Below are 20,005 nucleotides of genomic sequence, written 5' to 3'. Positions count from 1 at the left end.
TTCTCTCCCGCCACGTTTTCCGGAAGCACTCCCTTTCCTTCCCTCGCTCCCTTTCTTTTTCTCTCTCCTCGAGCAGCGATTTAAGTGTTTACATTTTCATCCGTATTTGTCGGAGCGCCCACGTGTCGGCGTAAACGGTCCACCCTCGTCATCCGGCGTCTCTGTCCGTCACGGCGAAGCCCGACAGGCACAGCTCTTATCTCGATTTTATTAAGCAGACACGGCCGATCAATAGCTGAAGGGTGTGGGTGGCCGGAGCAGGGTGGCCGACGGGGGGCAATGGTTTTTATCAGAACTCGGGGGAGGGCAGAAGTTTTGTGAATTACGGGGTCTCCGCTCCGGCGTCGGCGATTTAAGCTCGCCCGTGTTTGTGTATTTGCATTTAGATTCCCAGTTTTTGGAAGTACGCTCTCGCTCTCTCTCTCTCTCTCCCTCTCTCTCTCTCTCTCTCTCTCCCCGATGTATAGATACGTGCAAGCCGAGGCGATCGGTGTGGGTGCAGGCGGCCGCGTGCGCGACCGGGATACACGCCGCTGTGTTGGTACTCGTGTACGACGTTCTTGAACGTGTGTGCGCGGCCGCTATCTAATTTTGCCCCGGTTTCCCGGGCCGTGTTTTTGCCCGTGACATCTGACGGATACGTACGAGAGCCTTTCTCAGGTACTTTTAATATTTATGTTCCGTTCCCCTCCGTTCGTTTCGCACCACCGCGGCGAGCGCGTCGCGGCCACGGGACGTGTAATATTTACGTTTCTTCTTCCACGCTTGAAATTCATGGGCAGAGATTTTTTCGGATCCGCGGCTGATATATGGCGGACGATTCGCGCCGCGGGACGTTTCGATTATGGCGTTTTATACGCCGTTAAACGACCAACCGGTCCGCGACGGCTACACGGCCGAACGAACGGCCGCCGAAGGAGCGAGCACGCGTGACCAGAGTGTATCGGGGATTTCGAGGATCGATCCGCGTTTACCGTGCCCGAAATCAACTTGTTAATCACTGCCGGCTCGCGTGCCGGCCATCCGCCAGGTATGAATGTAAATGTGACGCCGCGCCGCGCCGGCGAAGTTGCGAATTTCCGGTGTTACGAGATTATCCCCGATCAATTACGGCTAAATTAGTCGCCCGAATCCAGGGCTTAGACGCTCAATTTTTGATCGCGCTAATTCTGTCGCCGCAGGTTTTTCTCTGCCGAGATATCGTCGCTCGAAGCGATCGTCTCGCTGTCGTCTCTGCGAATTGCATCATTTTTTTTCAGTCTATAGAACCGCCGCAGTTCGATTAACGCACTCGTTACGGCTTGCTGCCACAAAATTGGGACAGACGAGTTCGCTTTTCTCCAAGCTCGACCGAAATCGCGTAATGTCGAAATTATGTGAAAAATCGAGACCTAGTTTTTTGTCAGAGGGCTTTAAGATTTTCCAGAAATTTTTCGACGATCGCTGGCCTGATTCGCTCGCGAAATACTCGGCAGAAGTTTAATTGGCGCAGTCGCGGAAAAGCGACACGATCACTTTGACTTAATTGCTTCTCTAGTGCCGGTCGCCATTGCTAATAATCTAAACCAATTACAACTTAGGGCAGTTCGATTCGAGGCCAAATTAATTAACCCTTCCCGGTCGATCGGTGGCTCCGAGGGGTCGCTAGAAATTCTTACGTGATTTTTCAAAGTAACTTTGATATTACCAAATTTCTTCACATGTAGAAAAAACTGCTAAAAGTGTATCCGTTGCACCGGTCAAAAAATTCGGTTTCGTGCGTATAAAATGCAGCAGATTACATCGAATGGAAAGACCGTAGATCGAAAGAATTATTTTCAATTCTGCGAATAAATCTCTCTTCCACGCGTACGCATTGATTATCAATATCTTTCGATCGCAATAAGCTCGGAATTATTAAAATACGCATTCTCAAGATATTTGTTACGCGATCGGTGCAAATATCGGTGCGCGACGGCGCGATCGGAGGTATTCCGCCGGCCTGGAAATTCGAGGAACGACCGGTGGAAAAATTCGCTTTTGTGTCCCTCTGTTGGCCCGCGACGGTGGATTCACGTTAATAGGATTTCATGGTAGAAAAGTTATGCTGCCATTAAAGGGATCGAAAGTTACATCGATTTCGCGGCGGCGCGGGAGGGAAAAACGGTGGTGGCCGATTCGACGGGCAAAGTTTCATCCGGAGATTCGTGCTCGGTCCCGCGAACGGTTTTCGAGTTTGTAGAGTGAATCGCGATTGGACGAGCTCCCGGTATTAAACTTATTGATACTCGTTGCGGCCGGAGCTTCGATTGCTGCCGATGAATATCTGTTGCGTTCCGCCGGAGAAGCTGTACATTGTTACCGGATAAAAGAATCAAAGTTGAAAGGATCGTGTAAGAGGAAGGAATGATCTAGCAGAGACCCCGGCACGAATCGAGGAGAAAAGAGGCGGAGAGGAGAGCGAAGAGAGAGAGAGAGAGGGCTCTCGTGTTTGATTGGTTCCATCGATACTGGCCCGAGATTTGCTCCGCGTTCTCGCAATAATCGAGGTTCCGGCGTACATAGTGAAATCGATTCCATCGCCGGTCGCGACGCTTCCGTCGTTTCGCAGCCATTAACCCTTTCGCTACGACCGTCCCCGGCGCAGAATGTATGGCTCGATTCGGTCGCACGAGCCCCGCGCCACCGTAGACCGATTTCCCTCTGCGTTCTGAGGAATCTGAATTACGCTAACAGCCGTAACTACGCGACCAGGCTCTATCGCTGCGCGACCTATCTGTTAACGACGCCGGCAAATATCGTGTAAAACCCTGATGAAACTCGTACACCACAATGGAGAATGCCGCGTTTTATGCCGACGCTGACTCCGCTTGGTTTTCCCTTCCAGGTGATTGTCCTTTAACGTCTCCTACCTTTTATCGATCACCGCCCTCGGATTTCCACCCACGCCGAGCGACCTCGGATCTGGCCCAAAACGAAGACATAACTGACATCTGTGACCAAAATTTTCGGGATCCAGGCTCGACCCAGACGAAATTCTTCGCTGTGATCGAACTCGTAGCTCGCACCGAAATTGGACGAAAATTTTACGGAATCAGACATTTGTGTCCAAGCTGCGATAAAGGCTCGTTTGATTCGTTCGTAATCGAGCTACGGTAATAGCCAACTTCTGTATTTTCAGAATTCTCGAAGAATATGAATACAGTAATGTTGCTTTAATTGACGCCCAGATTGCGCACAAAAATGGACAATTTGGGAAGAGAAGATACGATTATTCGAATATTGCACCTCGTTTTTCATACAAAAAATCGATCTACACTGGCACCCCAATCTATCCGGAAATCCATCCTACTAGTCTCAGTAACTGGTCCAAAATTTTATTATCAACCTAGGGGGACCAGTTACTGAGTGAAAAAAATTCATTTTAGTGTTCTGTAGAGATGAAGTTATCACATGCCCTCAGACTCCTAAAAATTCGGAAAATGAATTCCACTAGTCTCAGTAACTGGTCCAAAATTTTGCTGTGGACCTAGGTGGACCAGTTACCGAGACTAGTGGAATTAGTTTTCTGGACAGATCGGAAAAATCCGGAAACCAATTCTACTAATCTCAGACAAATTACAAAATTAAAATTACAAAAGCTCCGTTTCACGTACTATTTTACGCAAATGCATAAAATCCGCGGTCCAGTTTCGGACATCGCGATTACTGGAACCGTGATGACGTCTCTCGTCGCCGCGAAGTTTTGCCGTGGCACGGTAATTTCGACGAACGATAATCGACCGATTATCTCGAAGTCTGAGCGATAGATGTTGAAAGTACAGGGGAATCAGTTTGCAGCGTCGGATTATGGGCGCTGGCAGCGTCGAAGGGGGTTAAAGACTGGCTGGCAGAGGGATTGAATTGTCTCCGCTATCTCGCTAATTAGTCGGACGTCGCGATCGAAGAGAATGGATCGGGATCATCTCTATGCACGGCCGGTAAAGCCTCGCCGCCCTCGAATCAGATTGGATTATCGAGAATAAGAAAGTCGGGAGGCGAGGGACGGCGACGCATTTAACGAACCCGGCCGGCCGGAATGGATTCACTTTTGACTCTCGAACCGATATCATATCGCGGTATTGTCCGTCCGGCCGAAATAAAGGCGGCCGCCTCTTCTCGCCGCCGAGGCTGCTCTTTAATGACGCCTCATTAACGCGTAATTAGACGTCTGAAGATACGGTGCCGAGTCCGCGATGAATATCGTCCCCTGGCGGCGAAGCACGGGGCGAGGTCGCGCGCTAAAATCTAATTTTAATCATCCGATATTGCTACATCGCCCCTTAAAACTTTCTACGGGCGCCGGGATTACATCGCGCCGCGTTTAATAAGCTTCTCAATTTCTGCGGGGTGCCTAGATCACCGACTAGAATTTCTTTCGACCCGCGAAACTAATTACGAAACGAAATTGCGAGATGGATCCCTTTCCGCGTTCGAACTCGGAGTGGAACTTCTCGCTTTCGAATTGTTTAATGCACTTCGCTCTCCGCGTTTCCGGCAGTTAAAATTCGCTATTTCGTGTCCCTCCGACGAATAAGGCTAATTATACGAGGCGACCTCTTCTTCTGGCTCTGTTCTTACTTATTTGTCGCGTTCGCTGCCGCGGCGAGTCCTCGACAATAAATATTATTCGTTTCTCCTTGGATCGAAACGGATTCTTCCGTCATCGTCGATCTAAATGCAGGTAAACTTGACTTGTGCTTCGAAACGCAAGATATATTCCGTTCGAATAGTTAAGTTTACGAAAGCGCAATATCAAATAACTGCAACAAGAACGCACGGAAAGCATTTTGATTGATTCGGTAGTTCCGCTGTGGAAATTGAAAGGTGCAGAAGGGTGTGATTCCTGGCATACCAGACGGAAACTCAAAATTATGCCACAGGAACTCCCGGTACGAATTCCTCGGCTCGATCGTTGAATCGACACCTCTCTCTTCGTCTCCGCAACACGGCACAGAACAATCTCCAAGACGACGGGCGACCCATTTCCCGCGAATAAAACACAAAATAACCGAGCGAAATTCCGGGACCGCTGGATTTCACTGGCCGAAACGCAATTAATTCGAACACCCCTTCGCGCCCGTTCATTAATCATCCGCATCGTCGTAAACTCTGCCGAAAAACCGGGCCGTAGAACGAGAAACGTGGCCGCGCGGAGGGGAGAAAAAAGCACGGTTGTTCGGGCGAAAGCGTATAAACAAGGGAGGAGCGGCGGTCGGAGAGAAAAAACACAATCGTTTCGCGTTTCGGTCGATTAAAATTCACGATCGAGCCTCCGGGGGTGGGTCGGCGGCCGCGGGGAGGACGGAATCGCGGCGCTCTCGGACGAGAAACGAACAATCAAACTGCGGGACTGCATTCTTGTGCCGCGAGGTTATCGCGGATTTCGCGCTCGCGGCCCGGCCCCGGCCCCGACCCGGCCCCGGCACTGATTCGGTTTTATCGGAGGCGGCGCGAGTCCGATACCGATCGAATGCCCGGGAGAAACTGCTCGAACGTGCACGCTTCCGACCAGGCCACGCGTAACACGCTGCGGAACGCTTCAAGGTCCGTTTATACAGCTTTTGTGTACGTATTACTTCGTAACCCTTTGACTGCCGGCACGATGATATGGAGCGGAGTCACTGAAATTATTCAGGCCGGACACAGTAATTTCTCCCAGAAATGTTCGCAGGTCGGAATTCGAACCGGCAGATCTGAGAATACTAAGTAGCGATTCTTCGAGCCTCGCGTTTTCATAGAAACTCCAGACAGTCGGTAAAAAAATGGCAGCGGTAAGCTATTTTAACTGAAAATATTATAATATATACTCGCTATATTACATTATATTATTAGCCCTTTGCAGTCGGAGCTATTTCAATATGAATACATAGCTAGAATAAAAACGATGACTCAACCTTTTTTATTTCTAATTTTTAGCCACGATTCGGAGGCCACGTGACACGATTCGAAGGCAATTCGGTGACCACATGCCACGATTCGACGGTCATGTTGATGTCATCATTTTTCTAACCTGAACGTAGCAATAAATGACATAGGCTTGAGACTAGCACAGGGAAATTCACAGCAACCCGAGATTCGGCATTTCCGGGAGAAATTACTGTATTAGATCTGAACAACTCATTCTCCAAGATATTGTGGAATATTAGCGACGCGAAAAGTGCACTTCCACGAGTCCCCGCGAGTGGCGCCCCTGCAACATCGGTGTGCTCGCCGATGCATCGCTGTTCGACGATGCAAATGGCGCAGACGTCTGTACAAAATGGGAAATCAAGTGCAGACCATGGACCTGTATAAATGGACCTTAGAACGGGGAAACTGCGGTCGCGCGGAAATAGGTGCCGGGGTTCTGGGGATCTGTGCGAGCCTTAAACGGGGAATGGCGAAGGATCCGGGTCGTGTTTACAGTGTCCCGTCCCATCCGATCCCATAACAGACTCACGGAGGTCGCGTCGGACCTTGCCATTGAGCGAACAAGCGCGCACGTCGGCCGGGTAAAGGAAAACCTGGGGCTCCGGCGCTCCTACCTCCACAATGGGATCCAGACAGCTCCGGCAAAGGAAGTCGGGAGGGTGCAACACCTCGCCGACCCTCTGATCTCCTCTGTAGCGAATATTTCGCGGAATCTCGAATTCTTTCGGTGCCCCGGTGACTCGGCTCTCTCTCTCTCTTTTTCTCTCTCGCTCTCTCTCTTTTTCTCTGGAAGGCTTCAGTCGCCTGATTTCCTCTTGTCATATTTTGTACGGCAGTTTGTTCAGGAGGATGTCGCCTCTCTTCGCCCGCGTTATCTAGCGCGTCGCGAATCTGATTTGGCAGGTGACTGAGGGCCGTTAAGTTTCCGTGTTTGTCGGCGAATCGACAACGGCGCTTTATCTATTCGCGGAGGTTCGAAACGGACGCGCGATTGGCGAGACCGTTTTAGCGCCGGCGCGGCGGTATTAATGCGCCGACGAGCACCAGAATGCGGTGAATGGCAAATGTACTTTTTCTCATCTGCGGGTCATTAACCCGTTGCTTTACGATTTCTTTCACGAGCGCGGCCGGCTGCGGCTTATTTACGGCCTCTAATTTTCGAGCAGACGAACCGCCGTTTACCGGCGAGCCTCGGTATATTATCATCGGTTGTCGAATAACGCGTTCCGTTCAGCTTCTCACGATTATTAGTCCGCTCGGTCGGCACCAGCTCTCCCCGCCGCTATCGCTATTTTTTATCTTTAGGAGCTTTCGAAAAGAACCCGAGCGAACCATTTACCGTGGACCGCGAACGCTTTCGCTTCTTTTCGTCGATGTATACCGCGAGCTCGGTCTATCTTTGGTACTCTCCGAGAGACCGAAGAAGTCACTGTCAAATGATAGGAATAAAATGTGGCGGTACTTTGGCCTGGCCAACAAATGACCGTCACATTTATTCCTCGCCCTCTTGCCTTTGTAGTTTTCCCCGACTATCGGTACTTTATCTAGGCTATTTTCCAAGAGAGGAGATTTGGACTTCGGTATAAAACATCGTCCCGCGAAATTCTTATTATTTACCCCATCCCCGCGGTCGCCCATAATTCCCGGCCAGGACAAAGACATTGCTGTAGGCACGGGAGACGTCATAACAGTCGCATCTATTTTTCACCCTGTCGCCTTTGAATTTTTCCGCGACCCAGATCTCTCCTATTCGCCAAATGATTCGGACTCCGGAATAAAATATAATCCTGCCAAACATCGTTTTTCCCCTCCCATAATTTCCAAGCGCCCTAAAAAATTACTATAGTCACGAGGCACCGTAACAGTCACATCTATTTTTCAGCCTGTCGCTTTTGAATTTTTCCGCGACCCAGATCCTTCGCGTTCCCCAAACGATTCGGGGCTCGCGAATAAAATATAATGGCGTCGGATATCGTTCTCCCCTAATTCCCTAAGAAATTACAACGGAGGCGGCAAGTATCGTCTAACCCTTGCCCGCGAGCTAGCTTCGGGAATATTAAATTTAGCCCCGTCCCTGAAAAGCCGCCGGGCTCGTTACCGGTCCGCGAACGGTTCATACCGGTGTCCCTAAAAAGAATGATATTCCATAAAAGGAGAAGGCCTCTCGGTAATCTCGCCATCTCGGAAATTAAACAATTCCCCCCACATCTCATTTCATCGCGAGAAGCATCGCGCAGCGGGAAAGGTACGTGCCTCTCTTTCTCTCTCTCCCTCTCTCTCTCTCGCTCTCTCGCTCTCTCGCTCTTTTTCTGCACTTCAGTTCCGCTCGACAATTTGCGAGCCGGAGCATCGAAGCACCATCGTCGGTATGAAGCTAACTTAAAATTCTAGTACTAGTATCACCGTGGTAGATAGTGGGAAAGGCTGCCTCGTGCGCTCGAGTACCAGAAGAGACAGGGAGCAAAGAGGCGAAAGAAAACGGGCGTGGAGCGAAAGAACCCGTGGACAAAGAGAGGGAAGAGAGAGAGAGAGAGAGAGAGAAAGTGCGAAAGAGGGCGCGAGAGGGAAAGAGGAAGATAGCGGAGGAGATAGAGATAGCAGGAGGGTTTCGTACGCTACCCCCGTACAACCTTTAACCAGCCACGATGCATACCCCCGGTCCCTCCCTCTCCTCATAACCGCCTTGGACCCCAGTAAACAATATGGGGCAGGACGGTAAGCAGCTCACGTCTGACGCGTCACGTTCTGCCATTTGCAGAGGCGAGAGCAGAGATAGCCGGCCCCCCGGAGAAGTTCGTGAGGCCGGGCAGCACCCTGCAGCTTCATTGCCTCGTGAAAAATTCGACGGAGACCCCCTCCTACCTGTTCTGGTACCATAACTTCCGGATGATCAACTACGACGTCGATCACGGGGTGAACGTCAGCACCGATTTGATCGGCAGGGAGAGCTGGCTGGAGGTGCCACGGGCCGCCGATCGTCACTCCGGAAATTACACCTGTGCAGCCAGCAACGCGCAACCTGCCCGAGTCCTGGTGCACGTGTTCAAGGGAGATAATCCGGCCGCCATGCAGCACAGCATCGCGTCCTCGCCATCCGTCATGGCGTGCAGCGCCCTATTGATGATGTTCACCACGCTCGAGCTGGCCCTGCACTCCACGGCCACCGACTGACGCACGGCCGCCGGCGCCTAAGCCCTCCGAAACCGGTAGAAAACGCAGTGCGTGATCGCGAATACCTTAACCACCTTGGCACAACCGAGCGCGACCTTATCGCCGGCCAGGGCTTGCCGCTTCCCTCCGAAAATTGCTTACCGAAACGCTTTCGGATCTGCCAGCCTCGGTCTTGCCGCCGGTCCCGCGGACATTTTACGCGTTCGCTCGTTCTCCACGAGGCCTGCCGTGTTTCTGCGGGGAAACGCGGCTAGAAAATTGTTGGATCTCGATTTTCAATCGGTTTGCGCAAACCTTGGTTATGTCACTGATTTCGCGGACGTTTTACGCGTGGACTTTTGCAGCGACGAGACAAAATTAATTGGTAGCTTTCAATCTTTCGAGTAGCTGCTCGGTTTGTGCAAACTTCGGTTTCGTCACTGATCGCGGTGAAATTTATTTTATTCTTCGAGCTTGTTTGTTTGTTACTTAAAGACTTTAATTACATTGTAGCTCGATGTCGAGACAGAGATTCGCAGGCTTAGAATCTTCTGGTATCAAAGCACATGGTTTGTGCAAACCTCGGATTTATTTTACTCTTTGAGTTTTTATCTGTCGCTTGGATCCTGGCACTTATTTCGCGATCAGACTTGAAGGTAGAGAACCGTCGGGCTTGAAATATTAGGTTATCGAGTCACATGGTTTGCGCAAACTTCGGATCCGTCGCTGTTCCCGCCGAAGCTCGTTCCCTTCCTCGTGCTTTTCATTTCTTACCCGGTCTCGTCTTGCGAACAGAGAACAGCGATATGAAATTTTCAGGGCGTCCACCATTTCTCATTGTCCACCCCGAAGCGATTAATCTATCCCTCCGGTTTTTCTTTTAATCCTGCTTGCATCTCGAGCCGCGGATTCCGTCGTCGGCAGCTCGGAAATAAGACGTCTCCGCGGAAGAATCCGTGCCTCTCCTTAAGCCGCGTATAATTCCCGCGAGCTTGAATTCTTAATCGTTCCTCCCGCCCCGTGAAACGATGTGTTTAACCCCGCGAATTTTTAACTTCGTTCGCCACCCGAGTTGCTAACTCATTTTCGACACCGGAACCGGAACTGTCTACGAAGTAAAGCAGCCGGTGAACTCCGTTTCCCCGAAACTTTCGAGGTATTTTCGACCGGATAGTTTGCGAACGCCCGAGTTCCGCATTGTCCTCCCCGCCTAAAATTAGTTCCGCCCATTGAATTTTTAATTCGCGCGCCAGGCCGCGGATATCCGTTCCGAGGCGCGGGACGCGGCCGCGGCGAACAGACAGAACGCTCGTCGGCGCTCCTTAAATTTAAATTTAACCCGGAGCATTCGGTGGCGGCGGCGGCGGCGGCGGCATAATTGATCGGCGCCCGGGTTCGTTAAATTCGATCGGGAGTGATCGGGTTTCCCGGAAGCGCGGCGAAACTTTCGCGCCCGGCGCGATTTTTCGGATCGAACGGAAGCCCTGGGACCTAGATAATTAAGGGATTAACGACCGCGGCTGCGGTACGCTCGCGCGACCGTAATTCGAGACGGTGCCTCGCGACGAGAGAGAGTCGTCGGCCTGGCCGTCGGCTCCCGTCGACCCCCGGGGACCTCGTCGAGTCGTCGAACGGATCCACGAAAGGTGAGAGACGTTATCGTGATTACGTATTGCATGGACTAAGGCGCCGGAGATCCCAGCCGACCGATAGCGGAGAGGATCGCAGAGGCTGTGCCCGTTCCCCTTGTTAGTAATCAAACATCCTGTAACAAGCTGGACCGATTATATCTCTGTAAATAGCGTGCCGGTGGCGTATCGTTAAGCTGACGGATGCTCAAGTAGCTACTTCGAAGGACGCTCACGCCGACGGACGGTGTCGCTTCTGAATAATGCAAATCGTCGTCGTCGTCGTCGTCGTCGTCGTCGTCGTCGTCGTTGGCCAGGCCTGCGGAAAAAGATTTCCATCTTCATCCCGGAACCGTTAAACGGGCTGTTTCGAGGGCGGGGGCGGCAGTCGGGGCGGCGCAGGGCGGTCGCAGAACGATAAATCCGACGTTCGGTATCTCCCGCGCTGCTCAACCTGGCAATTCCGCGTGACGCCGCTGTATTAACTGTTGTGATATGTGTGAACGTAAGCTATGTGTACTCCCGCGATAATAGAACCGTAATTGTGTAATCTGTCTGCGACGAGTGGCGGGATTAATGGCGGCAATCCAGCCGCGAGCAAGAGTTTAGCGCCGGACCTCACCCCCTTCCCCTCCCCCACCGACTTCTCCACCTCATCCTCCTCCTTCTCTTCATGCTCATCCTCATCCTCCTGTCGACAAACTTTTCCGCGACGCTTCGTGACAACTTCATACGGCGGTCAGTTAGCGCCGCGCTGATATTTGTTACTTTAATTGCCGAGAACGAGAGCGGCCGCTGGCCAACGAGCGATCTAGCTCAGCGAGAATACCAGGGATTGAAAGGGTTTCGGATATAACCGTTTCAAACTGTTATGTATACATATATATGTGTATACGTCGGGTGTGACTGGCACGGTTGCGAAGAACTAAAAAAAAATAACTGTTATTAGGTGCGTCTGCGCCTAAAATAACTGCTATCCGGTTCTGGTCTGCATCGGTTCCGGTTTTTTAGGACCGATATCATATCGATTCTACAACTGTTACCTTTCGGTTGTGCAGCTTTATTCGGTTGCGCGACTGTAATAAATACAGACGCGTTTCTTTTATTTGTCCACCTATTCTGTGTGCATTCAAGTCGACCGACAGGCTGCGGCTATGCGGCTGTTTTTGTCTACGATACAGAACTGGAACGGAAAACCGGAAAATCACAGTCACGAACAGCGGATTTCATGTATTTATGGGAAAAAATTGAGTAGATGCAATTTATAAAATAGTACAAAGATCGATGGAATTTTAAATTGTCGGTGGATTATTTTTGATCTATTGGAACGATTAAAGAAGGAGCGAACTTGCTATTTAGTTTCTACATCTTGCGAACGATCCAGACAACTTTTATTTCGTAGAAAAATCCGCGGTCTGCTCATAGAGCAAGATGTTTCCGATTCTCCGTAACTGTTCCGAGAAGAAAAACCGATATCATAACCGGACTGCGGATTTTTATGCGGAGCACAATTTGTCCGACCATCTCCGTTGCCTTCAGCTCTTCAGGAAGAGAAGAAGAAGAATTACACAGACATATATTTACTCTATTACTCAATAATTACAAAACATTGAGAATAATGTAACAGTGCTTTCGAATCCTTCGAATATTCCTTACTGTCTCCCGTGCTCGGTCTACTGACTTTGATCAAAAATGCATAAATCCGCAGTCGAACCGTAACCGTTTTCAACCCCTGGGGAAAACGAATGGATGGATGGCAACGCAGAGGTCGCGCGGACCACCGCCGCTTCGAAACCTGTCGTGTCCGCGAGACGATGACACCCGGGACAACGCGTGCTTCTCCAACTTGGCCGAAATGGTTGTCTGTGAAACGCGACGTCCGAGTTTGGAAAGCTCGATACGGTCGACGCGAAGTTTTCCGGGCGATGCGTCCGAACGAACAGCTTCCGAAGCCGCGGGCGCGGCCTGCGAATCGATTTCGTATTTTTTAATTAAAATCAGCGGCCGAACGAGCCGGCTTATATAGCTCCCGATAAACATTTCGGCGAAGTTCCCGGACGGGGCGAACGCGCGCGTTACGGCGCGAACTTTCCGCGAACTAATAACGGTTATATATTCCATATATTTCGGCCTACGTCCAGGTGCGCGTAATTAATCGTGATAATCCCGGCGTAATGCAGCACCGCCTAACGACATTATCTTCCATTGCCTTGCCCCGCACCGACCGACCTTCCTCATAATGTCCAAATTAGTTCTACCTGACATTCGCGAAATGACCGTGCTCAGGTGTACACGCGGATGGGACCGGCGCTTAGCTGGATTTCGAAAATTGTTGCGAGCGTGAGGCATCGACTTGTCGGACCTCCCCCTCCCTCCCCCTGGGGCGGGGGCATCTTTAAAGCCCCGAGCATTACGGCCGAGAGGGTGGACGACTAATTGTTGAGTCGCGCGATAGGGCGAGCCCGAGCAAACGAACGGAAAGAGAGATATAAATCGTAGGGACGCGAAACGGAAGAGAGAGAGAGAGAGAGAGAGAGAGAGAGAGGAACGAGAGTGAAAGGGTGTGAGATCGAATGAAAGGGAGAATCTGCGTAGGCGAGATACGATTTGCTTTTGTCCTCGGTTTACGCCGCGACACATCGATTACACTATCGCAGCGCTCGACGGTGACATTATTGTACATACATTTTCTACACAGAATCGTTGATCGTTATCAAAATTAAATTTCTAATAGGTAGAAGAGAGCCGTCTTCCTTTTCCTCGGGAAGAAGAGCACGGACGATCATCACGGACCACGATACATAAAACTAATATCGCAGCGTTAGAATTGCCGCTTGCTCCGAGCATAATCCACTACAGTAGTAGACAACCGTTTCACATATTGTACACATTGTCGACGAGGGATAATCTAATTCTATAAATAATAAACTTGATCGTGTCGTATCCGCGCGCTCTCTCGACGATCGCCGAGCTCCGCGATCGAGCGGGCATCGATAATTATCGGAGACCGATGCTCGCGGGTGATCGCCTCGGCTAAAATCGGTACGCGAAACGTTGCCGCGAATTTTTTCGCGCAGGACATCGCGGTTTTTCCGTTCTTTTCTTTTACGTTTTCGGCGAGCGAGAGCGACCGGCCACGAGCGAGTTTAACGTTTATATTAACGATAGTACGCGTTAGACGAAACGACGGTTTATTTCATGTGATGTTCGACGAATATTGTCTCTGTCTGTTACATGTATGTATATATATATATGTATATGTTACGAACGTCGCACAATGTTAATCTCTCATTTACGGTTGAATAAAGTTTTCATATAAAAATTCAACGAGACTCAGCACCATCCGCCAGCGTTCGCGCGCCTCTGCGCCACACGTCGCGCAAACTATACCGCGCTGCTGCTCCGTTATTTCATATTCTACTTTCCTATGCACGGCGTTGAAATATTTACGCCGGATTGGAACAATTCCAGGACCCCCTCCACGCGATCTCTACGCAAAATTTCGGGTATCAGTTACAAGATGCAGCAGCTACGAAATGTATCCATATTCGGGCCACCGGCACCACGGAGCTACGAACGTGACTCGGTGTACATTGTTTCCTGAGAACGACAACATATCATTTATGCAAACCTCGCGCGATTTCTATTAGAATGCTCGAGCAAACAAGATTACGTAGAAATTTCTCGCGGCGATATTTTTATGAAAACTCTGACAGAGAAAGATCGAAAAGCAATCGAATCAACCGGTTTGCTGGTCCAGCGTTGAATTCCTTCGAACCCTTCGTGAACGGGGATGTTTTCAAGTGCTACGATATATTTTGCACCGGCGAGTTAAATAACGAAGAGAGCGGCCGATCCTTTTGTCACGATCGCGAACAAAACCAGCTCTTTTTCTTTGACAAATACAAAGAAAAAAAGACACAGCGCGCAGTGTATCGTCACGTGACAATCGGAGGACAAAGACGACAATAGAGGGTGAGGAGAAATGTTGCGGAACGTTCGAGCATGATAAAAGCTTCCTGAAAAACCGGCGTCGAAATTTCTCCTTCTACGGTTTTCACGAGAAAACGAACGCGCGCGTCCCTGCGGCGATTTTTCCGTCTCCTTTCGTTTCAGAGAAATTTCCCTCGCGTAAGCATACGGAACGCTCGTAATTAGACCGCGAAAGTCGCGCACGGTTAATCGTCGCGTGCGTTGCCCCGGCGCGATGCAAATTTAATCGCGACTTTTCTATTCGCGAATTTATAAATGCGGCCGGCCGGATTTATAAGTTTCCGCGGGGCCGATAAACCGCCGCGTTAAATTCGCCGCAACTGTTAACGAACGCGCCGCGAAGCAACGAGCACACTCGGGAGGGGACCCCCCCCCCCCCCGCGAATTTTATCACCGGCACCGAGTGCACCGCACGTACGTGTTGCTCTTCGTTGTCGCGCTCGATATCGCGAACGCGATGTTCTATGTACATACGTCGGATCGGCTCGAATCGAATCGGGACCCCGTTGGGTGAACAACGGGCGCGTCGCGCGATTCGTTTGGACACCGATAAAAATGGATGACGGACGTTGAAGTTAAATGGCACAGCAGTCTTCGATCCATCGTAACTTCATCTGCAATTCACTGTCCGGCTTCCGGCTCGACTACCAAATTTTATATTTTTCGTGCCGTCGCCGTTGCAAATGCGAAAGAGAGAGAGAGAGAGAGAGACGGCCCGTGCGACGTCGGATTTGTTTAAAAATGATTTCGGCGGGGCGGCGTTGCCCGCTTCGCGGTCGTTTCATTTTGTTTAATTAAAAATGGCCGCGGTCGTTCGATGAATTGGCCGGAATCCAGCTCGTTCGATATGCATTTTGTTGCATACCGATAAGTCAAGCTGATCCGGAGATACGAAGGCTCGAAGTGGAATCTCCAAGGAGTTAATATTGCAGTGTATTTCCTGAACGGGGGTCGCGGTACGCGTGAATAATACTAATTACTGGGAGCCGGGAATGGTCCCGCTAACGAGCCATTGTCAAACCCATGAATATTTCTTGAAACAGGACCATTATCTCGTCCGGGAAAATAGCTAGTAGCTTGTAGACTTCGTTTTAAGTAATTAACTCCTATTTATCTTAGCGCCGTTTTATCGGCACCCACGGACGCCGCGATCCTATTTTTCTTCTCTCCCCGCTACTATTTCATGCTTCGATACCTCGGGAATCGGCCATCGAAACTGGTAATCCTCGCCTCCGAGCATAGTTCGAAACCTCCTATTACCGTATATATTCGAAGCAACAATTAATTCGCAAATTTAATACTTCGGAAATTCCAATCCTCGGATCGAGTTAAAATAGTTTCGCGTGCAAAGGAACAGCCCGGCTCGCCTCGTTCGCATAATTTCCCAGACGGGATTATCCGGCGCCTACGCGTTTACTTCGCGGCCGTTGCGGCGGTTCGTATAACGCGGCCCCGGAAACGTCTCGCGGAAAAATGTCTCCGCTGCGTTTTCTCCTCGCTTTCGGAGATACGGAGCTCGTCGGAGATGCGGAGCTTTTTAGGAGCTCGCTAAGCGGGCCGATAATAAAATACGAGGTCGTTGACGCTCGAACTCCGCCACCACGACGCACGGACGGACGGACGGACGGACCTAGGACACGTCGGTTCACCGCGAAAATGGTCAGTCCGACAATAAGCGGAAAGTGGTCCGCGCGCGGCGTTCATAAAATAACCAGCGGACGGCGCGCGGTGATAATTCAACGCCGGACGTTCTTTCTTTTTTTCCGCGTCTTCGGGAACAAGAGGCGGAACGTCCTGCACATTATTTTCCTTGCCCGTGTACGTTGGACCCGGCGTGCTCCCCTCTATTTATTACACAATGTATCATCGGCCCGCCGGGCTCAGTCGCATCGCATTTAATTCCGATAAAACGCCCGCGCTCCCGCGGCACGTGCAATAAGTAATGAATTGCACCTTGACCACTTTTCCCGGGCACAATAGACGGTGTATTTCCATTCCCGGCGAACATCGCGGCCCGTCTTTATCGAAGTAAAATAGCAGCGGGAGCGGGACGGGTTCATAGAGCGTGAGAGCACTTTCATTCGTATCTCTCGCGAGAATAATTTCACCGTGACACAGTTCGACCTTCCAGCCGATAATGGCCGCGCATGCTAATGGCATTGTTTGCCCCGTTAAAATTACCGCTTCATTCGATCGCCGCTAATTGATTATTCCGCCGACTATTCGGGAATAACCCGCGGACTCTATTAACCGCGGCCCGACCGTCGTCGGGATCATGGTCGCGGCTGCGCGAAGATAAAAAGACCGCGACTTCGTTGTTCTCGAGGATGATTCTTCGCGGCCGAAAGCCCGTTAATCGGGGAATTAATTTTTGTTCGACACGCTTCGCGGTGGTCACTTTTTCTTCTTCGCAGCGAGAACTTGTGTTATTTGGCGTGAAGATACTTTTATCAGTCGTTCATTCGATATACAGTGATGTCTCTCTAATTGACGCTCAGATTGTCCACAGAAATGGACAATGTTGCTCGCGGCAAATATTACAATAACGCTCGTTCAAAATCGGAACAAATGCCTCATCGTTGCTCTCATAAACTAACGCGAAACAGCTGCTTCTGCAGCGCCGAATCTATCCGTGAACGCGTGAATTTATTGTTAATGTAGCAACGAGAAAACGTTTTTCAATCGCTGATCGTTTACTTCGATGCAATATCAATCCGCGAATCTATTGTCAAAAGTAGCAACGAGAAAACGTTTTTCAATCGTTGATCGTTTATTTCGACGTAATATCAATACGCGAATCTATTGTTAATATAGTAACAAACGATCGTGTCTCGATTGCCAATATATTCGACTATAATATTTCATGGCATATTTTGTAGAAATATATAAATCAAATCTTTCGAATCCGGCTCTTGATCGACGTTGATAAATTTATATATACACACAATAACGACATATCTCGTCACAGCAGGTTAACAAATTAATCGGTTCTCGATCACGTTTACACGATCAAAGACTAAATTTTCAATGGAAAGCTGCGCCCCGTCGAACGACGAGGCGGCGGCGGCAAACTCGTCGGAAAATTGCATCTCGCTGAGTATACATCTGGCGAACGCGTTTCCGAGGCCGGCGTGTTACGTAAACATATTTTAAAACGTCACAAAGCCGTCGCCCGGGGCCATTCGTTGCCTCGGCACGCCGGTGTTTTCCGTCAGAAGTATCAGCAGACGTCGCAGCTAATCAATCCCGTTTCCGCTTCTCGCCGGGTTTCGCGCAGAATCTGCTGAATAGTTTCTCAGCTAAATGTAGGAGGAGTTGCACGTGCCCCATCAACCCTTGTGCTAATAATCCGAGCGCTCTTTCGACTCGCTTTTAAAATCGCCGAGAAATTTCTGTCGATCTTGCGACGTCGAACATCTTTCGACGACGAACGATGAATCGAAGTCCGATTTGAATCGAAAACGCAGCTGGCGATGCAATTAAAACTGTTCCTTCTATGGGTAGGATGGCTAGTAATGTCTCCCTTACTGACGCTCAGATTGTCCACTAAAATGGACAATCGATCTACACTCGCATCCCAATCTATCCGGAAATCCATCCTACTAGTCTCAGTAACTGGTCCAAAATTTTATTATCAAGCTAGGCGGACCAGTTACTGAGTGAAAAAAATTCATTTTAGTGTTCTGTAGAGATGAAGTTATCGCATGCCCTGAGACACCCAAAAATTCGGAAAATGAATTCCACTAGTCTCAGTAATTGGTCCAAAATTTTACTATGGACTTAGGTGGACCAGTTACTGAGACTAGTGGAATTGATTTCCGGACAGATCCCAAAAATCCAGAAAATGAATTCCACTAGTCTCAGTAACTGGTCCAAAATTTTACTATGGACTTAGGTGGACCAGTTACTGAGACTAGTGGAATTGATTTCCGGACAGATCCAAAAATCTCGAAAATCAATTCCACTAGTCTCAGTAACTGGTCCACCTCGGTCAATAGCAAAATTTTGGACCAGTTACTGAGACTAGTAGGCTGGATTTCCTGATAGATTGGGATGCCAGTGTAGATCGATACGATTATTGGAGCCTTGCGGCTCGTTTTTATAATTGTGGGAAATTTATAACTATAAAAATAAACCGCAAGGCTCGAATAATCGTATCACCTCTTCCGAAATTGTCCATTTTTGTGGTCAATCTGGGCGTCACTTAGAGAGACATTACTGTATTTCTAAAAAAACTCTACAGCAAACATGCGTTGTCAAGGTTCGGAACTTATCTCAAAAATAGCTTCTTCGAAGGAGAGTCGTAAATTACGCTGGTCGTTTTCACGAGGACCAAGGTTTCCATTGTGCGTACGACTGGACGCTACACTTCTGTAATTAAAATTGTTCCTAAGATCATCGACTATGCCGTTTCAATTGCGAACGACGGTTTGAAAATGTTGCCCTTAAAAATTTCGTGCCGGCGCGCAAGAGCTTTCAGCAGCTTCGGGCCGAGCGCGGAACTTGCTTACGAAGCTCTCATTAGAGAGAGGCTCTCCCGCGTTTCCATCGGAATCTGGCACGAAAAAACCGAGTTCTACGTTGAAGCCGGCGCATTAGTATCTGGCAAAACCGATATTATAATTTCATACGGTTCAAGGACCGCCGGTAAGAAAATCAGGCACGGTCCGCTCCGGTTGCCAAGAGGTCCGGGATTCCGAGCGCGACCTCGTCCACTAACACAAGGTCCGTCCTTTGTCGTCCCCGGTTGTCCTTTCATAGCAATGGCCAGTGGGGAGAATATAAATCATACGAGGGATCCGTGGACAGCGCAGCATTAATTCAATAAACTCCGAAGAGCGTAGCTCTCGCTAATTAGCCAGCGCGCCGTGCAACAGCCCCGGCCGGCGCCCTTATCCGCTTTGCCGGCCTTCAAAGGGCCTATCATATCCGGCAGAAAGTTAAGAAGGTCGCGCGCAGGCCGCCGTAAAAGTGGCGTAAAAACACCCGGCAACTGCGGCGTCCTGCCGCGCGAAGGTGTTCCCGAAAACGGGCGGTGCCGCCGGAAACAGGGCTAATTCTGTTGGCAGAAGGAAATCCGGGATATGGAATAAAATTTCTCTCGTGCGCGGGATCTACTTAGGTCGCTGCTCGTAAGTAGAACCAGCCGGAAATTGTCAGACCCGGTGCCGGCGGGTACCTGAAAACGGCGCGGCGCGGTGGCGAGATAAAAATAGAGAAAAATCTCGTTTCGCCTCGTTAATTTGCTTTGGCCCGTCGTTCTAATTTTGAGAACACCCCGCGCAAATTGAACCGTAAATATT

At 49.9% G+C, this 20,005-nt stretch overlaps 1 protein-coding gene across 1 annotated transcript in view; it reads left to right on the top strand.

Annotated features, from left to right (window-relative positions):
- The window catches only part of LOC117218837 (lachesin), a 93,711-nt gene extending 79,675 nt beyond the window's left edge, over positions 1-14,036 (top strand). Inside the window, exon 5 of the mRNA XM_076521081.1 lies at positions 8,690-14,036. Within this exon, the coding sequence (XP_076377196.1) occupies positions 8,690-9,102 (413 nt within the window). The 3' untranslated portion in view covers positions 9,103-14,036. The remainder of the gene's footprint in view (positions 1-8,689) is intronic.
- Positions 14,037-20,005: the final 5,969 nt, after the last annotated feature.

This window comes from Megalopta genalis, chromosome 4, assembly GCF_051020955.1.
Source record: "Megalopta genalis isolate 19385.01 chromosome 4, iyMegGena1_principal, whole genome shotgun sequence".
Taxonomy (NCBI): Eukaryota; Metazoa; Arthropoda; class Insecta; order Hymenoptera; family Halictidae; genus Megalopta; species Megalopta genalis.
Note: the sequence above shows the minus strand (reverse complement) of the source record. Positions and strands in the feature narration are given on the sequence as shown.